The sequence below is a fragment of the Protobothrops mucrosquamatus genome, unplaced genomic scaffold, assembly GCF_001527695.2.
Source record: "Protobothrops mucrosquamatus isolate PMUCROS unplaced genomic scaffold, P.Mucros_1.0 scaffold7372, whole genome shotgun sequence".
Lineage (NCBI taxonomy): Eukaryota > Metazoa > Chordata > Lepidosauria > Squamata > Viperidae > Protobothrops > Protobothrops mucrosquamatus.
Genome location: NW_015393174.1, coordinates 4764 through 14837, shown reverse-complemented (window position 1 = coordinate 14837; position 10074 = coordinate 4764). Strand labels below are relative to the sequence as shown.

General features: G+C 48.2%; 1 protein-coding gene across 1 annotated transcript in view; it reads right to left on the bottom strand.

The window, feature by feature from the left end:
* Nucleotides 1-514: 514 nt before the first annotated feature.
* LOC107300540 (focal adhesion kinase 1-like) overlaps nt 515-10074 on the bottom strand; it is a gene marked incomplete at both ends in the record, with an annotated part of 13490 nt that continues 3930 nt past the window's right edge. Inside the window, 2 exons of the mRNA XM_015829856.1 lie at nt 515-652; nt 4147-4233. Coding sequence (XP_015685342.1) covers nt 515-652; nt 4147-4233 — 225 coding nt within the window. The remainder of the gene's footprint in view (nt 653-4146; nt 4234-10074) is intronic.

The window sequence follows — 10074 nt, the reverse complement described above, 5'->3', positions numbered from 1 at the left end:
GGTATGGCCAAGGTGGGCGTGATCACCTCGATGTTGCTCGTGGGGAGGGACGCCTGTGGGGGCCGGGCAGGGTTGGGGGAGATCCAGGGGGTCTCTGGCAGGTGGGGCGGTGGGCAGGAGGCTCGTCCTGCGGGGTGAGGCGAGGCAAGGTGAGGCAGGGTGGCGGTGCCATTGTCACAGGGCAAGGCGAGGCAGGGGCTGGGGCGGCTGCTGCCTGACACCATCGGCCCCCACACACAGAGGCCAGCGAGCGCATGGGTGCTGGGATGCATCTGGCCACGTGGGACCTCAGCGAGTTAGCGGGCGGCTGGTTGAAGAGGGATGGTTGCCATCTCCAGGGCGTGGCGTGTGTGCCCACAGAGAGGGCTCTGTGTGCCACCTCTGGCACGCGTGCCATAGGTTCGCCACCACTGGTCTAAGTGCGATTGCTGGTGCTATAATATGTGCATCAGCACAGAGACACTTCAAAAAAAAAAGGGGGGAAAGGTCTGTGAAGTAACTGGGTGGAAATTACCTCCATGTTGGGTTGCCACATGGATATTTCTTGAGGCCGATGGTTCCAGGAATCTGTTTGATCCAACAGAGAAGCTTGTCCTGGATAAATGCTACCTGCCAGGGATGGAATTCCATGGGAACCGGGATAGCCTGAAACCTACCGAAAGACACAGAGAAAGGCTTCAGGACACTATGAAGTCTTACACCAGAACTTCCCGTGCTGCAGGAATTTAAAATAAAATAAATGCAGTGGCAGGAGAGATGTGGAAAAGTAATCGGAGGGGGGAAAAAATGATTGGCACTGTTGCTTGCAATCAAAATGTGACGTATGAGCTGCGAGTCTAGGAGGAGCTCCAAAGTAGGAGCTAGCCCAGTGTAGAGCAGGGGTCTTCAAACTTGGCCCTTTTGTGACTGGTGGACTTCCGCTCTCAGAATTCCTCAGCCAGCGTGAGTTGAAGTCCACCAGTCACAAAAGGGCCAAGTTTGAAGACCCCTGGTGTAGAGCATGACTGGAGACATGCATATCTCTACAGTCAGACGGCCTCTGACCCCGTAACTACTTGCCGGAATAAATCCTATCCTAGCCAGACCCTGACAGCCTTCCAAGCATTTCAACAGCAACTCAGTTGCATCAGCTGTTCAACTTGGGGTTCAACTGGATAGCAAACGGATGGTGCCTAACCTCCTAAAGATAACATCACCCAGCAGTGTCATGTCATTGTTAAACTGGAATGGAGAGAGCACCAAATCATGAGGGACCTCATGATGGACGGCCATTGGATTCAATCTCTCTCCACCAGCGCTACAGACTGGAACCATCCCATTAAGTTGGGATAACTGCTGCAGAAGGGTCTCTCCCATTCCCAACTTCTAGTGCTGGCCCATAAAGGTATCTTGGTCATTGACCTCAAAAGTCACAGAGAGGTGAAGCAGTACCACAAAAGTGTCCCTCCCACCGAAAGCCACCCACAAGTATACTCCATGTAGTTTAACTGCCCTTGAACCCAGACTTGGTCTCTAACAGAAGGCCACCTGAAGAAACTAGAAGCATTTGAAATGGGGATTTACAGGCGGCTGTTACGTAGAAGCTGGGTTGACAAGATCAGAAATGAGGAGGTGATCAGCCGCCTGGGAAAGCCAAGGGAAATCATCAAAACAATTAAAAAACGAAAATTAGAATATTTCAGAGATGTGATGCGACACCCAGATACATACGGCATACTCCATTTAATCCTCCAGGGAAAGATTGAAGGCAAACGAGGTCCAGGCAGAAGAAGAACATTGTGGCTTCAAAATCTAAAGGACTGGTTTGGACAAAACTCAGCAGCACTTTTTCGTGCGGCTGCTGATACAAACAGGATCGCCAACATGATCGCCAACGTCCGATAACGGATATGGCACAAGAAGAAAGAAGAACCCAGACTAAAAAAAGAGTCAGGGTCATCCACGTCCTTCTGGCCAGCTGTCATTGCAAACCTACCACCTTCTCAACAAAAAAAGAAGGCTGAAGACTAGATTATAAATGCTTCCAGTCAACTGGGTCACGTTGATTTCTTGACAGGAGGCATAGCAAGATCCACCAAGGCTGGAGGCGTTACCCTCTCACCCAAGAAAGCATTTTCCATGTTGTGTGATCCATCTTCCCATCACCTGCCTAGAGGCTTTCACAAGCGTAGTATCCTCAGAAACCCAGCCCTCTTCATTTGAACAAGCTCACACTCATCCTGAATGACCTCACATAAGGTAATCTCAGTCAATTCCACAGAAACAGCCCATCTGGCCTCCAACTCAGACAAGATCCTAGGGACTTTTTTCCCCCCGATACTCCGAGTATGATTCACAGAGCATCAAACAAATGCTATTTTATCCCATTCTTGCCTAAAATGGTTTGAGTCACTTAAACAAACAAACAAACAAAAAACTAATTGCAGGAAGAGTGGTGAAATATTAAAATGTTGCGTGAATTAAGTGAAACGTGTGAACATGCCAGACTTATGATGTCACCACCGTTGTTAAATGAGACATCGCCATTGCGTTTGCTTGTTGGAACGCCAGCTGCGATTGAAATCAAATGACTGAAGGGATACTACAATAGTAGTAAATCTGACAGCCAGTCGTAAAGAGAGAGTCATCCAGGTCATGGTTGTCCTAAATGTGCTTGTTGAACGCCAGCTGCGACTGGTTGTCCTAAATGTGCTTTTTCCAAAAGGCAACTAGTTCAAAGGCCTCCATTCTTTGTCGCTCAGCCTTTCTTATGGTCCAACTTTCACAGCCATACATTGCAACTGGGAAAACCATGGCCTTGACTATACGCACTTTTGTTGGCAGGGTGATGTCTCTGCTTTTTAGTATGCTGTCTAGATTTGCCATAGCTTTCCTCCCTAGGAGCAAGCGTCTTTTAATTTCTTGGCTGCAGTCCCCATCTGAGGTGATCTTGGAGCCCAGGAAGATAAAATCTGTCACTACCTCCATTTCTTCCCCATCTAATTGCCAGGAATTGAGAGGGCCGGATGCCATGATTTTGGTTTTCTTGATGTTGAGTTTCAAGCCAACTTTTGCACTCTCCTTCTTCACCCGCATCAAGAGGCTCTTTAGTTCCTCTTCACTTTCTGCCATTAGAGTGGTATCATCTGCATATCTTAGGTTGTTGATATTTCTCCCGGCAATCTTAATTCCAACTTTTGATTCATCTAGCCCTGCCTTTCTCATGATGTGCTCTGCATATAAGTTAAATAGGCAGGGCGACAGTATACAATTCTGTGAGGAAATCCTCAGATAATACAGTCTTTCTAAAAGATTGAACGGTACGTAAGGAGGCGCAATCTTAAATTACTTTCAAGTCTATGTGACCTTTGCAACTTAGCGCACGATCAAAGAGGGAGAACGGCAAATTCTCTGGATCAAGCAGGGGTATTTAAATCCCGTATTTCATGTCCCTCAATCTGGACTTGAGGGAAAAGGTCTGGACCTCTACTTATGGACGGGTGGTTCTCAACTTACAACCCTTCGTTTCGCAACTGTTCAAAGTTGCAACAGCACGAGAAAAATTGACTTATGACTGGTCCTGATGTATAACTGTTGCAGTATCCCTACAGTTGTGAGATCAAAATTTGGGAGACTGTTATAATGGGGGGAGGGCTTGCCTTTTTCAAAGGGATACCTGCTCCTTCAACGTCCCTTCACAGTGCTTCATTTTTAACTCCCTGTTTATCCCCAAATGATTCTAAAAGGACTCAGGACTACAAATAGTCCTCAAAAGCCTTGGGTGAGTCTCACAAGATCTCTACAAGCTTTGGCCAAATTCTAACTTTCAGTGTGAAAGAGTAACCAAATTTTGAAAGGCGTAATAGGAAAAAAAATCCTATTAATTGAATGTAATATTAATTAAATGTGGGGTTTTTTTTCCTGCCCTCAGTCCAAAGGAGGGCGTACTTTAAATTCTCTGGGAAATACATCATGATTACTCATAGTCCACACTTGTATTGGCTGCTCTCTTAATCATATGAATCATATATCTTTAAACCTAGTTAATAAACCAAAAAAAAAAAAAAACACCAAGCCCCCGAACATAAATAATATTGTTCTTTCCTCCTACAAACACTTTGGACTGTAAAGTATTAAAGCGATGGAAGAGGGGCTGTGTTGTTTTACCTGGTAGTGATTGGGTTGTATCATGTGCTGTGGACTGGGATAAAATCCTTCACTTGATCTTGGACTGGGATAACCGGGTCTGCTGGGCTAGAAAAAGAAAGAAATTTAAGAAATCAACAATACACCATCTTCTTCCGAAATGAGACATTTTAAAAAAGAAGAACGGCCTACTTAGTTTTACATTCCTCGTCTCAATTTGTACCAGGCAACCGTCTTAAATTTCTGGATATTACAACTTACAGAAGGCACAAGAACTTTTACTACAGAAGCCGGAAGTAGAAAGTAGAAGATAGAATAAGAGAGTTGGAAGGGACCTTGGAGGTCTTCTAGTCCAGGGCTTTTCAACCTTTTCACCCATTGTACCACTTTTAGGATATGGCAACATCCGAGTCCCACCAGTCGCCTAGCAAGGTGTTAAAAACTTGATGACCCCCCCCCCAAAAAAGGAAAAAAGTGATGAAGTACAGGTAGTCCTCGACTTACAACAGTTCGCTTAGTGACTGTTTGAAGTTACAATGGCACTGAAAAAAGGGCCCCCCAAGCCACAGCCGAGCAAGACACCTGCCTGCCCATCCGGCAGCGCTCTTCCTCCTGTCTGAGGTTTTCATTGTTGTGAGCATTTCTGTTGAGGATTGGCAGCAGGGATGGGGTGGGGTGTGTTTGGTTTTTATTCGCCCCGTCTGCTGGGTGGTTGAAGCAGGTTTTGGTCACTTCCCATGACCCTGGGACACTGTGACCGTCATAAATATGAATCAATTGCCAAGCATCTGAATGTAAATCACAAGACCCTGGAGAGGCTGCAACATTCCAGCTGATTGGCGCTTCTTCTGGGCTCAGCAGAAGCGCCAGGATCAGCGCCGAGCTCCAGCTGGAAAGTGACACTGATCCTGGTGCTTCTGCTGAGCCCCGACAGCCCTGCAGCTCCAGCCATCTCTCACTCAGGCTTGTGCGGTGCTGCCACCGGTTCAGCTCATTCCCCTCCCCCGCTACCACTTTTCTAGGATGGTCGCGTACTACCTGTCAGGTGCCAATGTACCACAGGTGGTACCCGTACCACTGGTTGAAAAGCCTTGTTCTAGCCCAACCTCTTACACAAGCAGGAGACCCTATACCACTTCAGGCAAGTGGCTGTCCAGTCTCAACTTCAAAACCTTAAAATTCCAGGGTCAAGCTCTACCACTGATCAATTGTTCTGTCAGGAAATTCCTCTGTAGACAAGTCTGGGACTACATTGCTCAATGATGGCAATCTCGGCAGTTCCCAGTGCGGTCGTTAACAGAACCCCCGCTGTCAACGCTGCTAACGTTCCGGATGTTTTTGCTTCGACAACGGTAGAAAGGCAACCATTTTCTTCTTCTATTTTCCTTTTAGAGTTAGATGATGCTGTGGGGGGGTGTGTGTGAGGAATGTGCATGAGAGTTCAGAAAGACATAACAATACCGTACTTGGTGTGAGAACCAAGGTTAATGAAATAAGAGATGGTAAGAATTGGCGGGCTGGAGAACTGGAGGGAAAGCCTGCATTTCAAGCTAATTGGGGAATGTGATTTATGACTGTGAATTGGAGGAGGGAATTGTGCTTTGATACTAGGTGCTCAGGGGAGGGGAATCCAGATTTTGGCTTCGATTGGGTTAATGCCGATGCTATGCTTCTCAAATAAAGATCCTTTAAGGCCAACAATGCCTCAAAGTTCTTTGAAGAGTTTCATCTGTCGGAACCATGACACCCACTGGTCATTAAGTGAGGACCCACCCCAATCCCAACCACTCCTGACTTGGTCCTTTCCAGCCCCAAGTCTTGGTAAGGTAAGGGGCTTCCTTCCCCATTTCCCCCCTCCCTGCCCCTTATCTGCCATTTTGGCTACCTGCACAAGCAGCACTCCTCGGGAGCGGTGGCACTGAAGCTGAAGGAGAGGCCTGGGGCCTTCAGTGGTCAGCTGGCACTGCCCCCCCTCCCAGTCCTCTACTTAAGCCCCAGCACCGCTGCCAAGAAGTGCATCCTCCATCCCTGTGAAAGCAAACAGCCATTTCAACACCACGGAGCAGGTCCTGCCACCCTGCGCTCTGCAGGCCCTGCCCGCATCCAGCTGATCTTCGCTGCCTTTCTCCCGCTGCTGACCAGGTGCGCCCAGCCTGGCCCTACGCAAGGCAGCTCCTGCCCATGCCAGGCCTTCTTCCCATGGCTGCTTGTGCCGTTCTCTAAATCAGGGGTCCCCAATCCCGGTACCAGGCCGTGCCATGTTAGCAACCGGTCCACACAAACAAGCAAAGCCCCATCCGCGAGTTGCAGGCAGCACACAAAACTACGCCGCCCCCCTCCGGTCCGCGGAAAAACCTCCCTCCACGGAACTGGTCCCTGGTGCCCAAAAGGTTGGGGACCTCTGCTCTCAATAGCCCGTGCCCCTGTCGAGATGCTTCAGAAGGCTTCTGGTGCCTTCTGATACCTCGCAAGAAGGCCAACCCCACCGTTCTCCAAATCGTGCGGGCTGCTCTCACAACGCTTTGGAAAGCCTTCGGAAAGCTTCTGGGACCTTCTACCTCAGACCCAGCACCACCACGCAGGGTGACCAAAAAAGGGGAGAGGCGGTGGGGAGATAGACAAGTGGAGTTGAAGCAGTCCTGGGGTCAGAAGTGTGGCCGGGCCGTCAAGTGTGCCAATTTTGATCGCGTGTCCATCCATACCTTTGGGGGACTAGGAGTTAAGTCCCATTTGTTCAGCACTGACATAACTTTGTTGTTAAGCAACATTGTGTCCCCAAATTAAGATAAGTAGGACAGTGGTGGCGAACCTATGGCACGCATGCCAGAGGCGGCACTCAGAGCCTTCTCTGTGGGCAAGCGCGCCATGCCCCAGAGATGGCAACCCTCCCTCTTCAACCAGCCGCCCACTAACTCGCCAAAGTCCCACGTGTGTCAACGCTGCTAATATTGAATATTCTTGCTTTGACAAATTATGCTGAACTGTCTGGTACTTTTAGAGTTAATTCAGAGGAGAATGAGGGAGGAGGGAAAAGCCCAGCGAAAGAGGACGGAAGAGAACCTTTGCCCTTCAAACTAACTGGGGAACGTAAATCATGACAGCAGAATAAGGGAGGGGAAATGCTAGGAAAAATAACTGCTCGGTGGGTGGAAATTTCAGATCTTAGCATCCCCTTTTATCATGCCGTGCCGACATTTTGTCACATGAATAAAAAAGACTTTTTAGGATAAGATGCCTGGAAGTTCTTCGAAGTGTTTCATTAGTTGGAACCATGACATCATGCTAAGATCTGAAATTTCCACCCACCGAGCAGTTATCATTTGACAACGTGGCTGGATGAATCCCAGCATGGCTGGTTTCCCTCCCCCCAATCCCATCCCTCCTGGCCTTGCATGCTCTCCTTTTCCCGGGCACGACCCACTGCATCGCCTTCTCAGCTGTCAGCCATCCGTCCAGCTCAGAGGTGACTTCTCTGAACTGCTGGCGGTGGGCTGCGGAGCCCCAGAGTGCGCCGGTCGAGGGGCCGGCAGGCTGTGGCCCCCATGCGCTCACTGGCTTCTGTGTGCAGGGGCCAATGGTGTCAGACAGCAGCCGCCCCGGCCCATGCCTCGCCTTGCGACAATGGCACCCCCGCTCTGCCTCGCTTTGCCCAGCCTCACCCCGCAGGACGAGCCTCCTGCCCATCACCCCACCTGCCAGAGATCCCCTGGATCTCCCCCAACCCTGCCCGGCCCCCACAGGAATCTCTCTCCACGAGCAACATCAAGGTGACCACGCCCACCTTGGCCACACCCACCCAGTCTGCCATGACCACAGCCATGCCCACCCAGTGGGCCACGCCCACCTGGCACCCGGCGATAAATAAGTGGGTTTTGGGTTGCAGTTTGGGCACTCGGTCTCTAAAAGGTTCGCCATCACTGAAGTAGGAGAACAGTCGGTCTTCATTTATGAGTAGTGCTACTCAACTATAATCAAAACTTGGTTTCAGAGTGCCGATATTTTAAGCATACTATGGATCTGTGGGCCAATTCACTCCCTATCATTTGATATACTGAACATCGGACCGATATGTATGAAGTTTTACTACATGTAGAAGGCTTAGCCATACGTTGGGAAAAAAACCACATGCTATAAATATGATCTAGGGGAAAAAAACCAGATAGTTATATTTAACAAAGAAGAGGTATGTAAGAATCCGACACCATTCTGTCCACTGGAATAAAAAAATTGGGTGAAAAAAACCCTCACCTTGCTGCGCTGCCTAGAACTGAAGTAAATCAATAAATACCTGTTCAGAAAACATAATTTGGTGATTAATCTGTATAAATCTGGCGGTTAAATCCATGCCTCTGCAAAAATCTATGGATGGATGTTCATCAGTAATAGTACTGTAGTGGAACTGGCCTTACATTTATAGGTGTTCCTTGACTTATAGCCATAATTTGAACCCAGAATTATAGGGTTGGGATCATTAAGTAGGTCACCGTGTGACACACCCTATTTTATGGTATTTTTGAGGGCAGTGAATGCAACGTTCATTAACACTGCAAAAACCATTTTATTTAATGGCTGGTTTCGCTGGAAATTGGGAGCAAGAGCTGGAAACCAGCCAAAAAAAACCCCAACAACAAAAAACCGTCACAAATCACGATCACGCGATTGTGTAACGCCGCAAACTGCCATAAAGCCGGTTTGCTAAACACCCAAAACGGGATCGTGTGACTGCAGGGTGGATGGGGGCGGCTATGTGTGCAGCCATCGGAACTTCACAATCTTTTTTTGGGGGGGGGGCTTTATTGTAACTTAGAAAGGTCATTAAGTGAGGACTGCCTTATTCAAGATTTTTGGAGCACCACCAGGATTGAACTACGAAGGCCGAGGAACATCTGCCAGGAGAACTGTCGTTTTGTTAACATCGGGAGTGTCAAAACACAAGGTGACTTTGGCACTGCTGGTGACGAATGGAAGTGCTCCACGGACTCCAGCACAGCCTTCTTCTCCCTCCTGGGGGGATCTGCCCATGACTTGGACTAGCATTCTCTTTGCTAAAATCTAGACAGCAGACATCACCCTGCCAACAAAAGTGCGTATAGTCAAGGCCGTGGTTTTCCCAGTTGCAATGTATGCCTGTGAAAGTTGGACCATAAGAAAGGCTGAGCGACAAAGAATGGAGGCCTTTGAACTCTGGTGCTGGAGAAGACTCCTGCGAGTCCCCTGGACTGCAAGGCAATCAAACCGGTCAGTGCTAGAGGAGATCAGCCCTGACTGCTCTTTAGAAGGCCAGATCCTGAAGTTGAAACTCAGATACTTTGGCCACCTAATGAGAAGGAAGGACTCCCTGGAGAAGGGCCTGATGCTGGGAAAGATGGAGGGCAAGAGAAGAAGGGGACGACAGAGAAGGAGGTGGCTGGATGGAGTCACTGAAGCAGTAGCCGTGAGCTTCAATGGACTCCAGAAGATGGTAGAGGACAAGAAGGCCTGGAGGAACGTTGTCCATGAGGTCGCGATGGGTCGGACACGACTTCGTAACTAACAACAACAACAACAATCAGGAAGCAACAGATAAGGAATGTTTCATCTCTGAATTCAGCATCTGCTTTTCCGTTGGCTCGGCATAATAAACTGTATTGGGAAGTTTCAGGGCAGCTGAAATTGTCCTCCAGAATCCACAGTAGAAGGGAGAAATTATCTTTAGAAGACTCTTTCTTTTTTATCTTAATCTCAAGGAAAAAGAAAACAAAAAACAGCCAAAAAAAAAAAAAAAAAAGACTGCAAGCTGCTGTGTGCTAATTAGGTCTCACTGCTCATTAATCAGAGCTTTCAAAGGATTTGGTAATGTTCTTTTCCTGAGAAGCTGTAATTATGCTCAAGAAAACGACTAAATCTGCTCTGATTATTTCTAAGAATTTAACACGCAATGATGCCTTTCAACAATGCTGTCTGATAGAC